Consider the following 25,066-nt stretch of genomic DNA (forward strand, 5'->3'; position numbering starts at 1 on the left):
GGCAGGCTAGGGGAACTCATATTTATGTTAGAAAACCTTTAGTGTCCTGCACTTTCTCTGCAATTTCCGCACGAACCAAATTTGCGCATATCTCAATTATTTCGTTCTGAAAATCTGGACTTGTAGCATTGAAATAATTAGACTGCATACTTTGAAAGTCGGGATCATATTTCGAGAAAATTTTGCAAACCTCAAGATAATTCCCACGAGACTCTGAATCGATAGCCTCCCTGTGTCCACGGAAAGGCATTCCAAGTGCAGACAGCAATCTCACGATATCCACAACTTTAAAAAGATAAGATCTGTTCTTCTCAACATTAGCGTTGTTGCTCTCCGACAATTTGGCAGCTATCGATCCACCTCCAGATGTGCTGTTTGAAGTTGTCCCATTTAACCATACAGTTCTGATGGGCCAGTGAATTTGCATGTTTTTCCAGTTTGCTGCTTAGTTTTTTCCAGTCACTTACGCCCTTTCGGAACGATTCCTCCACACTGCTGTCAGTCTGGAAGTAGCGGCAGGCGAAACAGAAGACAGCATCCTTTAAAACCGAGTATTCAAGCCAACAGTACTTGTTGTAGTAGTACGTGGAGAAGGCTCGTTTAGTCTTTCCAAAAAACCTTGAAGGAAACTCCGGAAGAATAGGCTTCTTAGGACAGCAGTGCTTGTCGCCAAGATCATTTGGTAGTTGCTGTGAGCTAGTGCTGCTAGGCAAGCTAACTGACCCAGACGACAGCCCAGCAAGATCCGATGGTGAGCTAGCACTACCTGGGTTTGCCGAGCTGGTTCCAGGTGTTTCCAGGTCATCAGCATTTGTTGGTAGAATTACTGGCTCTGGTTCGACTTCTTGCCGAGTGTTGGCCGAGGTCATGGGACGTTTTAAAAAACGTCGAATATCCATTTGCAGTTTGCAATACTTACATCAGGCTACAACTGTAATTGTTATGCTATTACATACTGGCTAGCGAGATTGATACTGAGAGCGGGAAACCAAGTAGCGGACGGAAACAGTAGTCAACGTCACTTCTGGGGGGTCAGGGGGGGCAGGGCCCCCCCTGACCCCCCAGAAACTCCGCCCATGACCCATCGTCTCATTGACTGTATTCTTGGTAACTTTGCTGCCCGTATCTTCCCCTGATCAAGCTCTACATTAAATCAAATATTTTGCTGTCAGAAGTGTCCTAGAAATAAGTTATTCAACACAGACATCAATTAATAAAAACAGAAAGCAAATCAAAGGTTGAAAGCGTTTAATCGTGATGAAAAGAAAAACTAAAAGCAGTAATTTAAACCAATACCAGACAGAGGTCTCAATCAAAGCGTCCCGTTACCCCGTGCCAAAGTGTGCTTGAGCATGTGCACTCGCAAACCGCTTGGGTCGCTGTAGCTGGCGTTGCACTGCAGACACACGCAGGGCTTCTCCCCAGAGTGAGTCCTCATGTGGATCTTCAGGTGGCCTTTCTGACAGAAGCACTTCTTGCATTGGTCACACCTGTAGGGCTTCTCCCCGGAGTGAATCCTCATGTGGATCTTGAGGTTGGAGCTGTGACTGTAGCGCTTTCCGCATTGGTCACACTTGTAGGGCTTCTCCCCGGAGTGAGTCCTCATGTGGATCTTCAGGTGGCTTGTCCGACTGAAACACTTCGTGCATTGGTCACACCTGTAGGGCTTCTCCCCAGAGTGAGTCCTCAGGTGGATCTTCAGGTCGCCGCCTTGACTGAAGCGCTTCATGCATTGGTCACACCTGTAGGGCTTCTCCCCAGAGTGATTCATCATGTGTCGATTCAGGTTGCCTTTCAGACTGAAGCACTTCATGCATTGGTCACACCTGTAGGGCTTCTCGCCGGAGTGAGTCCTCATGTGGACGATCATATTGGCATTGTTGGGAATAACCTTTCCACACAAGACACCGGGCCGGCCCTTGCGGCCGCCCTGATGCCCAGTCAGCTCCTCGTGGCGGACCAGCCTCACGCTGCAGTTCAGGCTCTTGGCCACGCTGTGGTCAGCGGACAGCGAGCTCAAGGCCTCCAGTTCTGACGCGGCAAAGAGGGTGTCATGGCCGTCCACCGCCAGTGAGCCCTCCCCTTGTCCGTAAACGCTCAGGATGCGCAGCTCCCCGCTGTGACTTGATATGTGGGAGGAGCCAGGGGCGTCCACACGCAGACTCTCTGAGGTGGCGCCGCGCTGCGTGCTGCAGTCTCTGATGTCATTGTCTTCTTCAGAGAGGAAAACAGAGAAAGAGAGAAAGTGTTGTTTTTAATTAATAATTTTCACAAAAGGTATACAGTATGTACTTTGTACACACTTGTGTATTGGAAGAATTATATTTCGACATTCTTTCTAACTTCTATTTGTCGATTATGCATTTTGCTTGTCGCCCTTTGGATGGTCAAGGGTTAAAGGCTCCTGCTGAGAAGGCAGAATCGAGTACATTCTCAGTTGATAAAGGTTGTTTTCTTGCATAGATGCAATGTGTGTACTAACCTACGGCGGGCTTGCCTCCACCAATATCCTCTTCAACCTTGATTGAAATGGTGTCTGGGGTCTGCTGCTTTCCACATAAGAAGGAAACACACACAAGACATATTCTTTCATTTTCACAGAATAGATGTCCATCCCCACTAACGACAGATTAGTTGGGCATAAGACGGGCATAATTGGCAGTGTAAAAACATCTACTGAATCATAAAGGTGTGGGCTTTCTATGGGTGTGTTTTAGAGTTGTAACAGAGGAAGCCTCTCTTTTGGAGGGTGAATGAGAAGATTATTTCCAACCTGCACACTCAGCTCCTCACGGCGGACCAGCCGCTCGCCGCGCTCCAGGCTCTTGGCCACGCTGTGGTCCGCAGACAGCGAGTTCAGGGCCTCCACTTCTGACGCTGTGAAGAGGGTGTCATGGCCGTCCACCGCCAGTGGGCCCTCCCCTTTTCCGTAGACGCTCAGAATCTTCAGCTCCTTGCAGTGACTGGACATGTGGGAGGAGCCAGGGGCGTCCATACCCAGACTCTCTGAGGTGGCGTTGCGCTGAGTGCTACTGTCTCCAAAAGCATCGCAGTCTTTTGCAGAGGGAGAAAAAAAGGAAAAATTGATTGTTTTGATACATTATTTGCATAAAGGGAGGCATTGTGTATTTGTACACGTGAATGCAATGTTTATTATTTAATTATTGATTATGCTTTTTCCTTGTCACCCTTTGGATGGTCAAGGGTTAAAGGCTCCTGCTGAGAAGGCAGATTCGAGTACATTCTCAGTTGATCAAGGTTGTTTTCTTGCATAGATGCAATGTGTATTACTAACCTACGGCGGGCATGCCTCCACCAATATCCTCTTCAACCTTGATTGAAATTGTGTCTGGTGTCTGCTGCTTTCCACATAAAGAAGGAAACACACACAAGACATATTCTTTAACTTTCACAGAATAGTCAATCCCCACTACCGACAGATTAGGCGTTTTCACAATGCCAAGCTGGTTCGGTCGCAGCTTGGCACGCCCTGCAATTTCAATGTCTTGCCTGCCTATTTTTTTTTTTGATTCAAGACCCTCGCATGCAAGAATGAGTTCACATCTGAATATAGACAAAAACGCGATTAACTATTTACAAGTGCAAAAATGCCAACCAATTCTTTATTTTGCTCACCAGCAGTTCCTCGCTACGACTGGACATGTGGGAGGAGCCAGGGCCGTCCACACCCAGAATCTCTGAGGTGGCGTTGCGATGAGTGCTACGGTCTCTAAAGGCATCGCAGTCTTTTGCAGAGGGAGAAAAAAAGGAAAAATCTATTGTTATGATACATTATTTGCATAAAGGGAGGCATTGTGTATTTGTACACATGAGAGAAACTCTTTAAATGTATGTAACATTGACACAGAGGGTTTAAAATGTGTACTGCTGACAAAGATTCACAGTTTTGGAGAGGGACATCTCCTTCAGCACCCTCCTCCCTAGACTCAAAGCTCAAGTGGTTGGCCAGGTTAAAGGTTGTATAGGTGATTTGCTTTTTTGGCCATTTTTGCAAAATTACTTGAAATCCTTATCATAACCCGCTTACAGCCACTGAGTTAGAAGTACTGACATGAAAATTAAACAAGTCAATCATCTGTGGAACGGGCAGGGCTCGAAAAACTCCAGCCAATCATTTCCATTGCCACCGAGTTGCATTGGACAGTAAGTACGTCAATCAAACGGTCGTACTGCACTCCCCCTCCCCCGCGCCCCGCGCGCGACCCCTTCGTGCAGTACTCGTGACCCAGAGCTCGTGACCCAGAGCAAGCTCCTGTTTGTTGTTATCCTGCGGTAGCTACTGGAACTAGTTAATCCACATTTGGACCTAGCAGTAGAAGACAATTTCCATGGCAGACAAGACGCCACCATCCCCACCACCACCACCACCACCACCAGCAAAGAGAAGGAAAACTCTTTTTCAGAGAGTAATTGATAATAAAAACGCTGAAAGAGAAAAACTGAAATCAAGAATAATCCTAGGCGCTGCTTTCGAACGTTGGCGGCAACTGAAGGACGAGAAGGGTCTAAAAACCGATGCTTGTGTGGCGGTTGACCTAGTTTCAAAGTTTATACCGTTTATACTCGGTAATACCGGTGTGGAGACGAGTGTATTACTCGGTGTGAAAATGTCCACACCGCGGCAACCCTAGTGAAAACCAGGACTTCCAATACAATTATATGAAACAAACATACATTTTCTAAAAATAGTAATGATTTATGTGACCGTTTAATGTTTATAACATCTGGTCCAACCATAGCAGCGAGAACGTATTCTCAGCAGGGGGTGCTGGGGAAAAAAAAAACTCAGCCTGCACTAGACTCGCAACTCGTTACATTGATAAAAAAAGATGTATAGCAGCGCAGCTCAATTACACCAGTGCATGCGCGGACAGTTGAAAATCGATCGTTCACATCCAGCTGCTCACAGAACAAGTTTAGCGCACCACCGCTACCCTCACACTTTTTCATATAACCTTTTTTCAGCACTAGGTCATATGAGCATTAAATAAATGCTGCGTCTCAAAATGCCTTGGACAGCAGCGAGGATGACTCGCTTTGCCACGGGCCGAAACAGTTCGGAGCGACCACAGCCAGAGCGAACACAGCGGGGCAGAGGAGTGTCAGGAATAGTCTTTGGTGTACACATCAGTACGGCCTATTTGCACTACTGTTTAGTGGCAATGCAGTGTTTTATTCGATGCCTTTTTATTTTCGTATATTATTTCAATGAATACAATTTATTTATTCATAAAAAACGGATCTGGTCTTCAAATCTTTTTTCCAAATATAGGTCGTCTTACAATGGGGTTTGTGTTTATATTCGGACCAATACGGTACAGCGGGCGCTCACATGACGTTAAGCATTTCCTGGTGCATAATGTGACGCTTCAGAACCTAAAATCCCGTTTCTCCCCGTTGACACGACAACACATAACCGGCGTTTTCAGAAATCTCCACTTTGGCCGGAGTTTTTAGAAATGATCGTTTTCTGTGATAAGACAGGGCCTCGGACAGGGGGTGTTGCAGCACCCCCAGCACTCCTACTTCCCGCGGTACTGGGTGCAACTTACAGCTGAATGTAGTGCCATGTTGTTAAACGAAAACCTACGCTAGCCTGGCTCGCTCTCGCGCATCTCTGTTCGCGCTCGTGCATGATTGCGCGTCCAGGTACTTGGAATGGGTGGAGTCAGAGTCAGCGTTGAAGGAGAGGGGGTAGGACCATTTGAGTTGTGTATTTTCAAAATCTGCTGGCGTTTCGCAAATCACCTACCCAACCTTTAAGGACACTCAACGAACACCAGCGCAAAGTGATCTGAGCACAACATGACATGCGAGGCAAGCACAATAATTCTATTTTGACACTAAAAAGCAACAACGTGTCCTTCCCTCTAACCTGATCAGCTAACATTCATACATTATGAATTCAGTGATGTTTGAGAATGATAAACCAGCTCAGGTGGCATCTGTCTTGAAACCCTTCTGGGCTCTTGACTAATTCCATCTTTGAAATGCAACTCCCAAGTTTGACTCGTGTTTTAGCAGGGCGCTGGTCATGATGGTTTTCCAAAGAGGACCAGGCTTTTTAGCGCAGGAAGAATCTAGCATCAGCCTAGAATCTATGCTTCCTAGAATCTACCAAATCAAAAAAAAAATACTCAATGATGAGTAATGTACACACCTTCACTTTTAAAATGGGGCTGCATAGACTTTAAGGATAGCTGTGTGCCTACAGTACGTGTTTCCAGGTTTTCTGTCTGGCAGGCAACATCCCTTGAGAGAAGCTGCTGAATGTAAGCATGTGATGAGCTGGCCTGCGTAGAGACAACAAAGAAAAATCAGTACTCAATTTTTTATCTTGTATGTATTCCAGGTGCAAGTTGTAAGAATATATAAGAGAAGCATGTTTAGTGAATTACATTAGCCCAATACTTAAAATGTGTTCTTTGAAATGATATTACATCCTTGATTTGTATTTATATTTTATAGTTCATCTCAACAACTCAATAGAGTGGCGAAGTCACGCCCCTTCCGGTAGAGCTCATGGGACCTATGAGATCGAAAAATATGAATGGGTGTCAATGGAGAGAAAATAATTATTTTCTGGTCCCGGTCTTTATATGCCCTGGATTACACATATGTTGTTTGTGGATTTAAATGATAATTTTTCATGCAAAGAGTTCAACCGTTTATTGTGCAATTGTTCAGATAAAGGCTGTAGAGAAAACACAATGAGAAAGACTACACGGCTCGTATGTGACGTCACGCTCCCTGCGACTGGCGTGGAGAAGACCGACAATCTTCCCATCGGCATAACTCAAACTCTGCACGTGCCCCAACTTATGATGGTTTTCACCTCTTTCGATGCTTTTATCCTCCCCTTGGAAACAGCGGTGAAGTGGGGCAGAGAGATCGCCATCTCTGTGCCGAGTTCCAAGTGCGGGTGTTGTGACGTATATCATATGCGTCGAGAGCAGCGAAGAGCTGTAGTTCACAAAGCGGCCTCACATAAAACCTAACATTATCAATCTTCTTCACGAAAATTTTTAGTTTTCTTTGCATGAAAAATTATCATTCAAATCCACAAACAACATATGTGTAATCCAGGTCATATAAAGACTGGGACCAGAAAATAATTATTTTCTCTCCATTGACACCCATTCATATTTTTCGATCTCATAGGTCCCATGAGCTCTACCGGAAGAGGCGTGACTTCGCCACTCTATACCATGACATCAAGCTCTGCAGAAATCAGCTAATAACCCTTTGATTTGAATCAGGTGTGAAGGGGAAAACATGCCTATAATAGTGCGTACCAGGCATGGGCGCAGATGGCACTGGGGACGGGGGGGACATGTCCCCCTCAGATTCATAGTGACCCCCCCCCACTTCGTCCCTACATAAGGCGACAAACATCGCCGGTAAGACATTAATTGTTTTTAATTAATGTTCCGTTAGTTAGACTACATAAGGCGAAAAACACTGTTGGTAAAACGGATGATTAATGTTCAGTTTGTTGGTCTAATTTACATGCAGTGCGCATTGAGAGCCCGGCGTTTGTGTGCTACGACTAATGGTGCGTTCCAGTTGTGCACGAACATTAATAAACGGCATTTGCTCTTACCTGAAGTAGGCTAAATGTAAAATAAAAGTATTTTCAGGCCGTGGGTGAATAGCTTTAATGTTTTTTCATTTTTATGCATAATCTTATTTTAAAGGGGTAATTCGGAATTTTGGACATAGGGCCTGATTCCGAAGTGAGCATTGGTATTCTATATCACTGGAGACAGTTTTCAACACATTTCATTCAGTCCTTCTAGTTGCAGAGTTCGCTCGTGCTAGGCTAGCGCACGTCAACGGGCAATGCTAGCCTGCTATTAAAAACAGTCTTACCCACTCCACAGTACACCCGAGGTAAATCAATTATAAAGGTGCGGCCACACCAGACGCGTATCTCGCGTAATTTTTACTCGAGATACGCGCGTAAAATGTTGCTTGACCATTTTGTGTCAAAAATGGTCGCATACGCGCCATACGCGCCTACGTCACTCGCCTAGATGAGTCCATGTCCATGCAAGTGAACGGAGCGTTCCCTCTTCGTCATAACTATCAAACCAAACATCCTTCACATTCACCGAGCGAACATTACGAAAGTAAAATGCACATTTCTCGCTAAAAATGTTTCCATAAACGCATTTAATGGCGTAACTATGTTACTATTTCCACCCAGAATAAAGAAAGTTGTCGGCCGTGCCTGCGCTGGAGTCCGAGGTAGGAAACCCAAACGCCGCCGTGTTTGGGTGATAGAGTTTAGATCGGGTTAGATTAAATAATCTCGGATATAAATAACAATAATCGGGTTAAATAACTTCACATGGTGTGTCTGGTGTGTTTCCAGCATTCGTAGTGTTGATCAGCAGATATATAGTCCGCCAAGACGTTGAGGTTGCTTAGTAACCAGAGACTCTGTCCATGCAAGTGAACGGAGCGTTCCCTCTTCGTCATAACTATCAAACCAAACATCCTTCACATTCACCGAGCGAACATTATGAAAGTAAAATGCACATTTCTCGCTAGAAATGTTTCCATAAAAGCATTTAATGGCGTAACTATGTTACTATTTCCACACAGAATAAAGAAAGATGTCGGCCGTATGCTTCTGTCCAAGCTCACTACTCTCTGCCAGTGACGTCGGGTCAAGCTCAACGCTGATTGGGCAACGCGGCTAATCGTCATGCGTATGAGCGTAAAAAGTTCAATTTTTTGAACTCTTGAAATGTATGCGATATACGCGCGTATAGCGCGTAAATATACGCGCCTCATACGCGCGTAAAATGTTGCTTATACGCGCGAAACGTGTGAAACACGTCATACGCACGTAAACCAATGGTTCCCTATGGAAAAAATGGCGATTTTATACGCAAAGTACGCGAGATACGCGTCTGGTGTGGCCGCACCTTAACGCCAGACTATAGATTTAAATGTCTGTGTTGATTGAATAATGTTAGAAATAAAACTAACCTTGCATCGCATGAATCATCGAGGGACTACTTTCTCAGCAGAAGCGGAATTCTACTATGCGCTGGTTAGGTTTGTAACCGAATCACGACAGAAGAACGTAAACAGAGAAGCGTGGGACAGAAGCGCAATTGAACGACTAGGCAACATGATGGTTCAGTGTGCTTTTAGAAATTGTAGAAATAAACGGTACAGATGGGCACCACAAAGTTTCCACCAATTTCCAGTGCGAGATCCAGAAAGGACTCAACTGTGGCTTGTTGCTGCTGGCTTTGACATCAAAACACCGGCTCGTACATGTACGGTTCGTTGGATACAACAAATTCCTCATAATCGTCTTCAAAAGCAGATGCATTGCTAACTCCTCCAAACGTGGCCATATCTTGTTAATTGAATACGCTTATAGAATTCCTTCGTTCACTGTACTCGTTCACTGTAGTTCACACAAGGAACTATGTGATTTTACTTTATAGATTTAGAGAAAATGTCATTTGAAAAACGTACACATGCATATTCTCACCTTTGCAAATTGCATCATGTCAGCACTTTGAAGTGAGCTAAAGACAGAATTTCGCATAAGTTCAGGCACTGACTGATATTACCATATTAACCGGTGTGCTGACTATTTGTACACAAGGAACCATTTGATTTTACTGTATAGATTTAGAGAAAATGTCATTTGAAAAACGTACGCATGCATACCCAGATAGCAAAATGACATTGAATCAACGTTGAAACATGGTCATGGAGGTTGATTATTGGTTGTGGTTGGTTAAGGTTGAAAAATCAACATTGAATCAACATTGTTTTATGGTTGAAATTGCACATTGAAATGCCAACGGTGGATCAACATTGAATCAACATTGTTTTATGGTTGAAATTGACCATTGAAATTGACATGAAATGCCGACGTTAAATCAACGTTATTTCAATGATTGTTTTCTTTTGTTTTGTTATGTGATTTTGTTTAAAACTAACGAAAATGTAAAAGAAATGAATGCATGTGTACATCTGTTCTTGTTCTAGTGATGTTACATTGTATGAAAAAAAAAAAGAACATTCACTGTGATTTAGCAATTGGAGAAGTCTATGATGTGGCAGGGTTTGGAAGGGGGGAATGTAGGTGTACACGTGCATATATTTCTTGATATGTAGCCCCTACGATAACCTTTCCCTCAAAATAGCCTCACCCAATCGCACCTCTGAACTTGGCCATAGGCTCGGCCAATCAATGACTAGCATGCAGGTGCCCTGGCGAATGGGAGGAGAGGAGAGGGCGGGACTAGAGGAGGTCGGCGGGAAACACGGAGAGGAAGACGGCGGTTGGGCGCGGTGCCATGGCGGACGGAGATTTCGAGATAATAGATCAGTTAAAGAACAGTTTAGCTCTTAGTTATTGCGTGTGCCTGTGCGACATATTTTTATCTGAGCAACGGAACCTTTACGGCTTGAGTGGCGAGTGGAAGAGTGGAAGACTCCACGCCATCAGTGCTGAAGATTCATCTGGTGTTAACCAGTATAGTTCGCATAGTGCGAGGCGACCGTCCTTGCTAGGTATTGCAGTTTGTTTATTCACCACTCGTTTTTCAACTGTTACACTATTGCTTTTATTTTTCCATCTTCTCTGAAGTAGGGGCGTCTCATCCTCTGTCCATAAAGTATAGTTAGGGGGAATACAGGGTAAGACACACCGATACCTTCTGATATTCCGTCCTTTAGGTCTTCACCGTGAGAGGTTAAAATCCTAAAGCCTAAGCTATTGTATTTCAACTGAGCAGGTAGAGCAGACACGAGACCATAGGTCTGGGGGTTAGGGACCTAGATCCTCTAACTTCCAGCCATTCAGGGAAGAGTGATTTACCCCTACCAAGCGGACGTAGGTCCCGTCCGCTACACATATCTTGTTATGTTACTGTACAGACGAGTGGTAGGCTAGGCCTATATTGTGTTTTCTACTGTAGCCTAAGTCTTTTATTTACTTGTAGGCTATAAATAAGAGAACGTTTTATTTATCTTTTATTCATTTAGTTTCTTGTCTCTTTCAGCCGCTGCAAGACAGTACGATAAAAAAAATTCTCATTTGGACTTCTCCAATACTGTAAAACGGTGGCTACGGTACGCTCCTGAGCGGGTGGGAGGGGTGAAGAGGACTACTATCTACTTCACCGGTGGAAATATGAATTTGAAAAGGCAGAAAGAGTGTTTTATGGTCTCACTGTCTAAATAAAGTTTAAATTAATTAATGAAAGTGTGATTGGTCTTATTTGATTTGATTGTTGCCATTCGTGTGGCCGAGAACCGTGAATAAAATGAATACATTTTTGAAAAAAACATGCTTACCAACTTTCAGGTTTCCCTGCATTTCGTTTCAGTCTTCTTCGCCTCAAATAAAGCAGCTGACAAATGTTTAAATTATGGTTGAATCAGTAACATTGTTTCAATATTAAATCAACCTAAATTAGATGCTTACCATTGTTTAGATTATGGTTGAATGATGGTTGAATCAGTAACACTGTTTCAATATTAAATCAACTAAAAATCAACCTTATTAACAGTGTTTAGATTATGGTTGAATGATGGTTGAATCTCCGTCAGTTATGGTTGAAAATCCGACGTTGATACGATGTCGGACGTAACGAGCGCTTTCAACATCGAAACAATGTCGGGCTTCAACGTCTTTTCAACGTCAGTGCCTGATCATATTTCAACGTTGATTCAACGTCATTTTGCTATCTGGGTATTCTGCTGGTCAATGGATTCGAAGGTCCGCACTGGCGGCCAACTTGCCACCGTCAGCTGCTCACCCATAACACTGTTGACTTGGTAGTGGTACATGCACTTTTTAAATAACCATAACCACCATGCTACATTTTCAAACAGTTTGTTTTGTTATAAATATCAGAGATGTAGTTACGGCACTGTATACTTGATACTGATGAATAATTATTTTAGATTTTTTAAAAAGTTTAAATGTTCTAAAATAGGTATAATATTATAACCACGTTAATAATGTTTGTAAGAAAGCAAACCGTTGGTAAACCGTTTGAAAATGTAGCAAGTTATGGTTATTTAAAAAGTACATGTACCGCTACCAACACAATGTTATGGGTGAGCAGCTGACTGGCAAGATGTCCGCAAGTGCGGACATTCTAGACGCCGCCGTAAGACAGCTAGTGTTCTATATATCTACGCACGTAGGTGAAGGCTTTTATTTTGAAAACGTTGCGAGATACCAACCAAAGGATGTTTAGAGTAAAGGCGCACGAAGATTTTGTGTGACGGCTGGCTTAACCGCGGATGAACGAATGGCGGCTCACTTGACCGCAGTCGCTGCGCGTCGGGGCCGGACAACGCCCCTTAACAGTGGTATAATGAGCACATACCACAGCCTGGCTTGATCTATTGCTCAAATAACTGATGCTATCTACCGTAACATTAGCGACAGTAACTTGGCTGTTAGCTGTAGCGCTAATGCTAAAGCAACATTATAATGCTAACAAGGTAACCATATACACTACAACACAATGATATGGCGTAGTTAACTTACTTTTTCGAGGTTTTCTACATCCAAACACTGAGCAACTGCGATGATTCGCTCGTTTGCAAGCCACGTGCCGTGTTCCAATACCCGTACTTCCATGAGTACACTTAAAGGAAGTACACTATCTGCACTATCCGTACTCACTTGAGTACGCTAATTTTTCAGATGTGAGTGCTGTTCCAAATCGAGTACTCTGTGGTTCACTTACCGGAAATGACGATCACGACTGCCGCCGCGGCTCCTCCCCCGCAATAAACATCCCGCTTTGAACGGTGAACTCTTTACGCCTAGCAGCTATAAAAAGCTTTAAAAACTACAAAATGACTATTAATGCAGGCTATGTGGAAAATGCGCCGACTTTGGCTCAGCCTGGCTCCGCCTCTTCCGCTACTTAGCTAAGATGGCTGCCGTTGAGTACGGAGAGTGTCCTTCGATCCACACTTCACGATTAGCCCATTTTGAGTACGGCATCCGGGTCCTTGAAGTATACTTATTTTCGCCGGATCTGAATTGGAACGTACTGCGTACTCAAATTTTGAGTACGCAGTACGGACAGTACGGGTATTGGAACACGGCCACGGTGTCTCTCAAGGAAAGAACTGTGTGTACACGTTCTTAACTCATTTTCTCATGGGCGGTCGGGACAAATAATCTGGGCGGGCAAAATAAGAGAAAGGGGAGGTAACCTTTCCCCGTAATTTCCCTTTTTTTTTATTAAACATGATTAAAAATAATACAAACAGAATAAATGCAAAAAAAAATCCTAAGCAATAAATAATGAAGTTCAAATTATACCGTTTTTTATAATTATGATGATGATGTTCAGCTCGTTTGTTAAAAGAAATCAAAGCTTTTGGACCAAACAATAACACAATATTTGAACAGATTAACCGAAACCATCAAACAAAAAAAGAAAAACAGAAATTCACTGCTCCAGCTCATAACAATTCATTATTTTTTTCTAAAGTGTCTTTTTAGTTTTGGTATAGTGGTACATTTTAAGCCTTTTGCAGTGGTTCAAAGTTTCCCTCTGGCTTAGGAACTTTCCACACACACACACACACACACACACACACACACACACACACACACACACACACACACACACACACACACACAGACAGACAGACAGACAGACAGACAGACAGACAGACAGACAGACAGACAGACAGACAGACCAAAATAATTAGTAAACAGAAAAAGAGGAGACCCGACACAAACCCAACCCCTGTACATGACCACACGACATAAGGAACGATTAATCATGGTAGGTTTGTTATCCTACCAAGAGTATTAAAGAAACACTTGACACTACACTGTGTCTTGTGTTTCAACTAATTGTAGTAATTTGGAGCTGATTGGACAATTCAGCCAATGAATCTAATAGGCTACCTCCCTCAGCAGCATTCGTGCATTGCGAAACATGACTACATGCAGAGAGAAGTGATAGATTGTTAATTAGCAGAGAGCCGTAAAAGCACTTTCTACCCATTTCAGTGGAGGAATTGGACTCCTCAAAGATGCAATGTTATACTTAAAAGGAACAAGTAAGTTACATATTAATTAAGTCATTTGGCATGTAGCATATAAAAAATATATACACAACGGTCCCAAACTGCATTTGAAATACACATGAGACTCCGGTAAAACACTATAGGACATTGATCATGATATGCCTCAATATCAGAATAACAACCATGGGTCAAATAGCAATGGCTAGTGGAATGAAAGTGAAAGCAGTGTAAGCTTGTCCAGGCCCTGCAAGTCAGGATGTAGGCTATGAATCAGAATATTTTTTTAGCTAGTGGGCATCCCAGAAACCAATTCTATATTTTCTTGGGGAGGACCCCCGTCCATTACTGCACCCCACCCACGAATTGGATCACCAGCCGCCGCTGCAAACAGGGAGTGAAGGGGGACCAATGCTAGGAATCTTCTGACTTTGTCCCGTTAGAATAATGCTGCATTCTAGAGGGAGGACCGGCCTAAACTGAGCATCACTGAGATCTAGACATTTAACCAGGGACCTTTTAAAAAGGATCATCTTCAACCATTATCGCTTATGATACAATCAGATCGCTAGAGATACCTTCCGCCCTCTCTAATTGAAAGGTGTTTAGATAGTTTGCATTTGCAACTGTGGGCACCAAGTTTGATACTGAGGCCAATCCACAGACTTCTTTACAATTTAACTTGGTGTCTCCTCTGGCCAATCCTAAACTCCACGAAGGCCCCTCCCCCTGACCTTTGTATTTACCCACGATGTGAACGTTTCCTATAAGAATCATGTACACCCATCGTCTCATTGACTGTATGCTTGGTAACTTTTCTGCCTGTATCTTCCCCTGATCAAGCTCTACATTAAATCAAATATTTTGCTGTCAGAAGTGTCCTAGAAATAAGTTATTCAACACAGACATCGATTATTAATAAAAACAGAAAGCGAATCAAAAGTTGAAAGCGTTTAATCGTGATGAAAAGAAAAACTAAAAGCAGTAATTTAAACCAATACCAGACAGAGGTCTCAATCAAAGCGTCCCGTTACCCCGTGCCAAACTGTGCTTGAGCATGTGCACACGCAAATTGCTTGGGTCGCTGTAGCTGGCGTTGCACTGCAGACAAACGCAGGGCTTCTCCCCAGAGTGAGTCCTCAGGTGGATCTTCAGGTTGCCTTTCTGACAGAAGCACTTCTTGCATTGGTCACACCTGTAGGGCTTCTCCCCGGAGTGAATCCTCAGGTGGATCTTCAGTTGGCTTGTCTGACTGAAGCCCTTCTTGCATTGGTCGCACCTGTAGGGCTTCTCGCCGGAGTGAGTCCTCAGGTGGTTCTTCAGTGGGCTTGTCTGACTGAAGCGCATCGTGCATTGGTCACACTTGTAGGGCTTCTCCCCGGAGTGAGTCCTCATGTGGCTCTTCAGGTAGCTTGTCCGTCTGAAGCGCTTCGTGCATTGGTCACACTTGTAGGGCTTCTCCCCGGAGTGAGTCCTCATGTGGCTCTTCAGGCAGCTTGTCCGTCTGAAGCGCATCGTGCATTGGTCACACTTGTAGGGCTTCTCCCCGGAGTGAGTCCACATGTGGTTCTTCAGGGTGCCTTTCTCACTGAAGCACTTCGTGCATTGGTCACACTTGTAGGGCTTCTCCCCGGAGTGAATCATCATGTGGCTATTTAGGGCACCTCTCCGACTGCAGCGCTTACTGCATTGGTCACACTTGTAGGGCTTCTCCCCGGAGTGACTCCTCATGTGGTTCTTCAGGGTGCCTTTCTCACTGAAGCACTTCGTGCATTGGTCACACTTGTAGGGCTTCTCCCCGGAGTGAGTCCTCATGTGGTTCTTCAGGTGGTCTTTCTGTCTGAAGCGCATCTTGCATTGGTCACACTTGTAGGGCTTCTCCCCAGAGTGAGTCCTCATGTGGTTCTTCAGGTGGTCTTTCTGTCTGAAGCGCATCTTGCATTGGTCACACTTGTAGGGCTTCTCCCCAGAGTGAGTCCTCAGGTGGCGCTTCAGGTGGCTTGTCCGACTGAAGCACTTTGTGCATTGGTCACATTTGTAGGGCTTCTCCCCAGAGTGAGGCATCATGTGGACGATCATATTGGCATTGTTGGGAATAACCTTTCCACACAAGACACCGAGCCGGCCCTTGCGGCAGCCCTGAAGTCCAGTCAGCTCCTCAAGGCGGACGAGCCGTACGCTGCAGTTCAGGCTCTTGGCCACGCTGTGGTCAGCGGACAGCGAGCTCAAGGCCTCCAGTTCTGGCGCGGCAAAGAGGGTGTCATGGCCGTCCACCGCCAGAGGGCCCTCCCCTTGTCCGTAGACGCTCAGGATGCACAGCTCCCCGCTGTGACTTGACATGTGGGAGGAGCCAGGGGCGTCCACACGCAGACTCTCCGAGGTGGCGCCGCGCTGCGTGCTGCAGTCTCTGATGTCATTGTCTTCTTCAGAGAGGAAAACAGAGAAAGAGAGAAAGTAATTAATCATTTTCACAAAAGGTACGGTATACAGTATGTACTTTGTACACACTTGTGTATTGTAAGAATTATATTTTGACATTCTTTGTAACTTCTATTTGTTGATTATGCATTTTCCTTGTCGCCCTTTGGATGGTCATGGGTTAAAGGCTCATACTGAGAAGGCAGATTCTAGTACATTCTCAGTTTATCACGGTTGTTTTCATGCATAGATGCAATGTGTATTACTAACCTACGGCGGGCATGCCTGCACCAATATCCTCTTCAACCTTGATTGAAATGGTGTCTGGGGTCTGCTGCTTTCCACATAAGAAGGAAACACACACAAGACATTCTTTCATTTTCACAGAATAGATGTCAATCCAATCCACTACCGATCAGTGGAGGCTTCTCCATTGAGGAGAGGGAGGAAGATCCTCCTTAACATTGTTGAGAATAAAAAATGTAGATGGCCCAGACTACCGTTATGAATTAATGCCCTTAAATATGACTATTTTAATGCCTTTGAATATATAATGTTCGTTTCCCTGGGTAAAGGGACATTAGCACCCCCTATCGCCTTTTGACAATTACTTCAGGGAGGAAGGTCCTCCATCAGCCTCCGTTGACTCCCATTCATTTCTCAGAAAGTACAGGTGGCCGGTGAATAACATGGGTTTCAATGGGAGAGCGGAGGAAAGTCCTACTCTGAGTGGGTGGGACCTTACAGGCGTCTGATTCGCACAAACATCTAGTCGCGCTGCGCTATTAACCAATCAGCAGGATCCCTGGCTGGTGAGCAATGTTGCCAGATTGGGCAGATTTCCCACCCAATTGGCCTACTTTTAACCGCTTTAGGCTGGGAAAATTATCATTGGGCGGGAAATTTACCCAATCTGGTAACGCTGTCGATAACAAACAAACCCGCTCTGTCCCCATTGCCGCTCGCAAAGCAGGTGAAATCATCTGAAGGATAACGAGATTCTAACATTTGCGAAAGTGTACAATGGAAACATTGGAAACAGAGGACATTGTTCATGTTTAATTACACAAAGCATTCTATTCATTGGGTTACAGTGCTAAGTTAGCGACCAAAGAAAAAGGTAGACCACTTCGCAAAATCGAGATCACCAAAGGTAATGGCAACGTCAGTGTCGTGGTGGGATCAACATGGTTTGCATGGTTTGCTCATGGTTTACTGGTAGCATTACTAGCAATCGACTGTATTGTTGGCCCTGTTTGCTAATGAATAATGGCAAATCTCCAACGTGGGCTGTTCATGGTTTCCCTGATGTGAAAAATCTTGATAGGGCAACCAAACGCCACGAGTAGTGTCAAGTTCACGTTGGTGCTGCTATGCGACTTTCCTTGCTAGGCGCCATGCCTATAGATCAGGTTGAATCTAGAATAATGTTCTCGTTCGTTTGCTAGTTTGCTACTCTGACCGTTCTGTTTGATATTGTGGAAATGGTGTGTAACGGGTGAATGATTCAGAGCATGATGCATTTTAAATGGCATCACTTTTGGTCAGTCTTTTCTTAAAACAATTGTATCTGAAAATAAACATAGCTAAATTACATCCAATAACTTCATTCATTGAGGGCAAAAATAGGACCAAATTTACTTTTACAAATCAAGAGTAGGCCTGATTTGACTAATGGGCTTTGCATCCTTTCCTTCTGCCCTTGTAGTCCATTTCAAAGACATGCTGCCCACCAGCTTTCAAATTACATGGATGCCACTGGTGGCTTTGCATCAAATTTATTCACACAACTATCCCTCCCTACTATTTTGTAGTTCACCAAAACACCATGAAACAACTTGAGTCTCACATTCTTATGCCACCATACACCAACAGTGCAAGCAGGCCAATGGCAACCAAGCGCGCGGTCCTTCCTCCCTCACTTTAAAAACCACCAGCCGCCACTGCTACCGACAGATTAGTCGGGCATTTTTTTCAGAGTCGTAACAGAGGAAGCCTCTCTTTTGGAGGGTGAATGAGAAGATGAATTCCAACCTGCACACTCAGCTCCTCGCGGCAGACCAGCCGCTCGCCGCGCTCCAGGCTCTTGGCCACGCTTTGGTCCGCAGGCAGCGAGTTCAGGGCCTCCACTTCTGACGCGGTGAAGAGGGTGTCATGGCCGTCCTCCGCCAGTGGGCCCTCCCCTTTTCCGTAGACGCTCAGAATCTTCAGCTCCTCGCTGTGACTGGACGTGTGGGAGGAGCCAGGGGCGTCCACACCAAGAATCTCTGAGGTGGCGTTGCGCTGATTACTACGGTCTCCAAAGGCATCGCAGTCTTCTGCAGACGGAGAAAAAATCAATTGTTTTGATACATTATTTGCATAAAGGGAGGCATTGTGTATTTGTACACGTGAAAGAAACTCTTTAAAAATTTATGCAACATTGACACAGAGGGTTTAAAATGTGTACTGCTGACAAAGATTCCCAGTTTTGGAGAGGGCCGTCTCCTCCAGCACCCTCCTCCATAGACTCAAAGCTCAAGTGGTTGGCCAGGTTAAGGACACTCAACGAACACCAGCGCAAAGTGATCTGATCACAACATGGCATGCGAGACAAGCGCAATAATTCTATTTTGACACTAAAAAGCAACGTGTCCTTCCCTCTAAGCTGATCAGCTAACATTCATGCATTATTTATTTATTGATGTTTGAGAATGATAAACCAGCTCATGTGGCATCTGTCTTGAAACCCATCTGGGCTCTTGACTGATTCCATCTTTGAAATGCAACGCCCAAGTTTGACTCGTGTTTTAGCAGGGCGCTGGTCATGATTCTTTTCCAAAGAGGACGAGGCCTTTTAGCGCAGGTAGAAACAAGTACATTCTCAGTTGATCAAGGTTGTTTTCTTGCATAGATTCAATGTGTAATACTAACCCACGGCGGGCAAGCCTCCACCAATATCCTCTTCAACCTTGATTGAAATGGTGTCTGGGGTCTGCTGCTTTCCACATAAAGAAGGAAACACACACAAGACATATCCTTTCATTTTCACAGTATAGCTGTCAATCCCCACTACCGACAGATTGGGCGTTTTTACACTGCCAAGCTGGTTCGGTCGCAGCTTGGCACGCCCTGCAATTTCAATGTCTTGCCTGCGTAGTTTTTATTTTGATTCAAGACCCTCGCCTGCAAGAATGAGTTCACATCTGAATGTAGGCTAAAACGCGATTAACTATTTACAAGTGCAAAAATGCAAACATATTCTTAATTTGCTAACCACCAGTTCCTCGCTGTGACTGGACCAGTGGGAGGAGCCAGGGGCGACCACACCCAGAATCTCTGAGGTGACGCCACGCTGAGTGCTACGGTCTCCAAAGGCATCGCAGTCTTCTGTAGACGGAGAAAAAAAGGAAAAATTAATTGTTTTGGTACATTATTTGCACAGAGGCATTGTGTATTTGTACATGTGAAAGAAACTCTTTAAATGTATGTGACATTGACAAAGAGGGTTTAAAATGGGTACTGCTGACAAAGATTCACAGTTTTGGAGAGGGACGTCACCTCCAGCACCCTCCTCCTTAGACTCAAAGCTCAAGTGGTTGGCCAGGTTAAGGACACTCAACGAACACCAGCGCAAAGTGATCTGATCACAACATGACATGCGAGGCAAGCACAATAATTCTATTTTGACACTAAAACATGGTTCTTGCACCATTTTTAAAGTCAAATTTAAGACTTTTTAAGACTTTTTAAGACCAACACATACATAAATTAAGACCCAAAAAATGTCTGAAAAATTATTTGATAGAAAAGGTGTGTACAATTGAGTCACTTATACACATCAACCGTAGCCGTAGTACTAGCAGTAGTAGTACTCTTGCAAAGTTATCTCGGAAGCGCGCGGACACGAGGATACGCGAACACATTAACCCACCCGTGTCACCCATAGTCACCCATGACCCGTCGCTTAACAACCGGACACGCTGGGGTTGATATGTTACCGGACTACTGTAACTACTACGGAGTGATAACAAAGACATGAATCAGGCAATAAATCCACCGTCCTTGACAGCGGTCAAGTTTGGTGTGCGGAGTGGACCAAATGCGAACTACTGCAGCTTTCCTAAGTTAAACCCCAGACTAATCGGAATAAGTGTATGCATGTCGATTATAGCAGACTACACCACCTCTTCTGTAGCCGAATAGAATTATATTACGAACAGATAATTGTATTCCGATTGAGGCGTATTATATGATCCTTTTCTATTCCGATTGAGCTGTTCTTCCACATCTATGCGGATCAGATGTGTCCATGTAAACACGGCTGACAGTGATCACACACACACACACACACACACACACACACACACACACACACACACACACACACACACACACACACACACACACACACACACACACACACACACACACTTTGAAGCCGAACTTCCTTATTCAAATATAATGCGAATATCAAAAAATAAATCAAAATTCAAACGAATATTAGGCAGCCCTTAATATTCAAACCTGTTAAGGCAGGCCCAGAGGGAGAGCGTCGGAGAACCCGACGCAGTCTACTCATAATATTGTAATGACCACGGAAGAGGCATTGAATGAAGTATTGATTAGACAGCGATTTATTAGATACCTAATAAACCGTCGGAACACGCAGGACCGGTAACCATAGCAACGCCGGTAAACAAACCCCGCGAAGCCCAATCCAGCTCTCTTTTTATGAAAGATGCGATCCCGTATTTGGCAAGATAGGCCGTTTTGTTTTCACCGCAGGTGAACGACTTCGCAAACTCAGAATCTGGGAACATAGCAGCCAAGACGTTACTAATGACCTCGTTCGATTTGAAGGAATTATGTCTGCCCACAATACCTCCGCCTTCTGGGTTTCTGGTGGCGACACAAAGCCGGTTAACGCCGTCTGATGTCAAGTACTAGCCACGGATGCTGAACTTTTCAGTCCACTTCTTTCAAATAATAAGGGCATCGGTGTAGTCCCGCTAGCTGCCACGGAGTATCGGATATATTTCTGCGACCTCATGTGGGACTCAAGAGCTTTTGCTCCCATGGTCCCTAGTATGAATGCCTTTCGGGATAAACGACACCTTGCCTCGTAGTCACCTGCCTTCTCCAACCACCCCCGAAACGTATCCTCCTCAAACCATTTCTCATTGAATTTGCACTGTCCCATCCTGAAAGTAGCGCAAGTTGGCCTAATGATGTCAACCATCAATAGCTAAAAGTAGCGCCAGCAAGTTAGCCTACAGACGCAGCTGCAGGCTGCAGATGCAACCGGCCCCGCGATGAGTGATGTCAACGTTAACGTAACGTAAAACTCCTGAAAATGCCGTAATTAAAAGCCGCACTAGGTTATTTGTTGTGCGCGACAATTTCCCCTAGTCTTAAAAAACCCTCTGCAAAATTTAATACCTAGAGCAAATTTACAGTTAATTTAAGACAATTTATGGCCTTAATTTTACACAAAAAAAATTAAGACTTTTTAAGACTTTTTAAGGACCCGCGGGAACCATGTAAAAAGATAGAACGTCTCCTTCCCTCTAAGCTGATCAGCTAACATTCATGCATTATGAATTCATTGATGTTTGAGAATGATAAACCAGCTCATGTGGCATGATTGGCATCTGTCTTGAAACCCTTCTGGACTCTTGACTGATTCCATCTTTGAAATGCAACTCCCAAGTTTGACCCGTGTTTTAGCAGGGCTCTGGTCCTGATGCTTTTCCAAAGATGACCAGGCTTTTTAGCACAGATAGAATCTAGCATCAGCCTAGAATCTATGCTGCCTAGAATCTACCAAGTCAAAGAAAAAAAATACTCAATGAGTAATGTACACACCTTCACTTTTAAAATGGGGCTGCATAGACTTTAAGGACAGCTTTGTGCCTACAAATATGCGTTTCCAGGTTTTCTGTCTGGCAGGCAACATCCCTTGAGAGAAGCTGCTGAATGTAAGCACTTGATGAGCTGGCCTGCGTAGAGAGAACAAAGAAAAATCAGTACTCAATTTTTTACCTTGTATGTATTCCAGGTGCAAGTTGTAAGAAGATACAAGAGAAGCATGTTTAGTGAATTACATTAGCCTAATACTTAAAATGAGTTCTATGAAATGATATTACATCCTTGATTTGTTTACATATTTTATAGTTCATCTCAACAACCCAATTCCATGACATCAAGCTCTGCCGAAATCGGCTAATAACCCTTTGATTTGAATCAGGTGTGAAGGGGAAAACATGCCTATAATAGTGCGTTTCAGGTACACTTTTTTGCACGTTAATAACCAGTTATATCTGGGAGTACAAGAGGGTAGAAGGGGGCGAAAACACGAGGAGAGGAGAGTTGGTACTGATCCAGACTTGATTTTCAGACGTTGAGCAAGTCCAGCTCTGTATTGGCCCAAGTTGAGGAAGCAGTCGTCAGTGAAATGTTTGGCGCTGCCGCGTTCTAGCAACGGGACGGCCATACGTTCCTGACCTCATCTGACTCCCGCGCTGCGTTTGTATCCAGTAGGCGTGGCCTATGACGTATTGACTCCGGCTTCCTCATCCGTCTAAAGATGCTGCCAGAGCATGGACTGTCCCAATTCATAGGACGCATCCTTCGTAGACCGCGTCCTTCGAAGGATGCGGCCTTCGTAGACCGCGAAGGACACTCCGAAGGCCGAAGAAATGGGACGGTCTAGCCTACGGAGCATTTCTGGTTTACGTAACAAACCGTTACCGCCCTTTCACTTGCGTGACCACGCTGCTCCTGTCACCTAGCAACCCTGACAGCTGAACTGACCTGTTAGTAAACAGAAGTTAAACCGGACAGCGCGAAAAAAAGAAACCAACAACAATTATTATTGATCATTATGTTTTTGTATATAGTAGTTTTATAATAATTGTTGTAAATAGTCACATGAATGTTTGTTGTAAATAGTTTTATTGTTGTATATATGTTTTATAAGTTATATACGAATACATTAGTCAATACAAAAAAGTTAGTAAGGGTTTTAATAAATAGTTAATCAAAAAAGTTAGTTAAATAGTTAATTAAATAAGTTAGTTTCAATAAATATGTAAATAATAATAAACAATGTGTTAAATATAACAGAACATAAGTTATTTGTCCACCAAACGCTCCAAAATTGAGAAAAACCTATCCATTCTTTCCCTGCTTTCCTGGGCTTTCCTCTCCTCTGCCTCCCTTTGTAGCCTCATGTCCTCTTTTATTAACTGGAACATTTACATTTTACATTTACATTTAGGGCATTTAGCAGACGCTTTTATCCAAAGCGACTTACAATAAGTACATTTGTCATAAGAAGTGCATCAATATATCGCTGTCGGTACAGAAAGGATGTTCATAGAACCAAGTACCACAATCGCTAGGCTAACCCATTCCCCGTGTTACAGCCATGATAGCCCCTACTGCAGTTGCTACACAGTTAAGTACTATAATACAATACAACACAGTGTACAATGGTGGCCAGAAGGAGGGTGGCTATGCAGTCGAGGTGGACTCTGAACAGGTGAATCTTGAGTCCTTTTCGGAAGATAGTGAGCGACTCTGGAACATGTCTTCTTCTCTGTCCCTCTTTCTGGACCTTGGCCCTCGCTGTCTTTCCTCCTCCTGATCCTTGTCCTCCACCTCCTGATCTACCTCTGCTGTACTTGCTGTACTTGGCCCTGGTGTGTTCTCAGGGATGGATGCAATTAGGACAGGGGGGTTGGTGGAATGCCTCTGTCCCAATCCAATACCTTATCCATGGGGACAAACCAGGGCCAAGTGGCAGCAGTGGGTTTCCCACCTACCCCCTCTCCTGACCCAGGATACTTGCAATCTTAAGGCAGAGGAAATCAATCATGGCAGTTAACAAGAGCAGTATCAAAACAAATTTCAGCAAAAGTTTTTCTTTGCCTGCGGGGGAGTCACCTTCCCCTGCAGGCCTATTTCCTCCAGAATTGTCCTTAACACAGAGACATTGTTAATCAGAGAAAACAAGAGACACATTTATCAATCATGTTAATAGCCCATGTTGAGTCCGTCTCCATGGCGGCGCGTACACACGCAGCGGCTTGGGGCTCTCCAGACTTTTAGGTTTTGTTAGTAAATGTTTAGTTGTAGTCTTAGTTTAATTTAAGTTTAATTGTGAAGTTGTTGCCACGCAATCATCTTGGGGGTCTCCTGACCATAGATTTTTGTTAGTAATAGTTTAGTTATAGTTTTATTTTAGTTTTAGTGTAATTGTTTACTTGGGTTGCCATGGCGATGGATACACAGCTCTCCAGGCTAAACGTTTTTGTTTTTTAATCGTTTTTTGTTTTTTAACACTAATGTGCCCTCCACTGGCAAAACAGTATAGCCGTGCTGAGCTCCTCATAAATCGTGATGTACATCGACTGTCAAGCGAGATATCCATCCCTCCCGAGATCCGCAGATTAGCCAGCGAAAGCTCTGCCTCAACAGGCCGGCAGAGGAGACGCTGTGAGCGGAAGCAGAAGCGAGGAAAGCGGGCCGGTGTACGAGCTCGGCTAAAGGCTAACCCATCCAAACCACCGCTTCCTTCAATCTTCCTAGCCAA

The 25,066-nt window shown here is 44.2% G+C and overlaps 1 protein-coding gene and 1 long non-coding RNA gene across 3 annotated transcripts; both read right to left on the reverse strand.

Annotated features, from left to right (window-relative positions):
- Window positions 1-1,233: 1,233 nt before the first annotated feature.
- Window positions 1,234-16,481, reverse strand: LOC115541726 (zinc finger protein 431-like). The gene is made up of 3 exons (XM_030353575.1): window positions 15,095-16,481; window positions 3,637-3,655; window positions 1,234-1,873 (listed from the first exon to the last, which is right to left on the reverse strand). Exons 1-3 carry the CDS (start codon window positions 16,408-16,410, stop codon window positions 1,313-1,315), a joined length of 1,896 nt encoding a protein of 631 aa, XP_030209435.1. The 5' UTR covers window positions 16,411-16,481; the 3' UTR covers window positions 1,234-1,312.
- A 2,723-nt stretch (window positions 16,482-19,204) lies between these two features.
- Window positions 19,205-22,654, reverse strand: LOC115542414 (uncharacterized). 2 transcript variants are annotated; one of them, XR_003976526.1, is made up of 3 exons: window positions 22,336-22,654; window positions 19,745-19,857; window positions 19,205-19,468 (listed from the first exon to the last, which is right to left on the reverse strand). It is a non-coding gene; the product is annotated as an uncharacterized LOC115542414 (long non-coding RNA). The 2 variants fall into 2 exon arrangements; XR_003976525.1 differs by having other exon boundaries at window positions 19,206-19,465; window positions 22,336-22,653.
- Between the last annotated feature and the right edge of the window lie 2,412 nt (window positions 22,655-25,066).

The sequence above is a fragment of the Gadus morhua genome, chromosome 4 (genome assembly GCF_902167405.1).
Source record: "Gadus morhua chromosome 4, gadMor3.0, whole genome shotgun sequence".
In the NCBI taxonomy this organism is placed as follows: Eukaryota; Metazoa; Chordata; class Actinopteri; order Gadiformes; family Gadidae; genus Gadus; species Gadus morhua.

Coding starts and splice junctions, on each gene's coding strand:
- LOC115541726 (XM_030353575.1), bottom strand. CDS start 16,410: ATGTCAAGTCACAGCGGGGAGCTGTGCATCCTGAGCGTCTACGGACAA.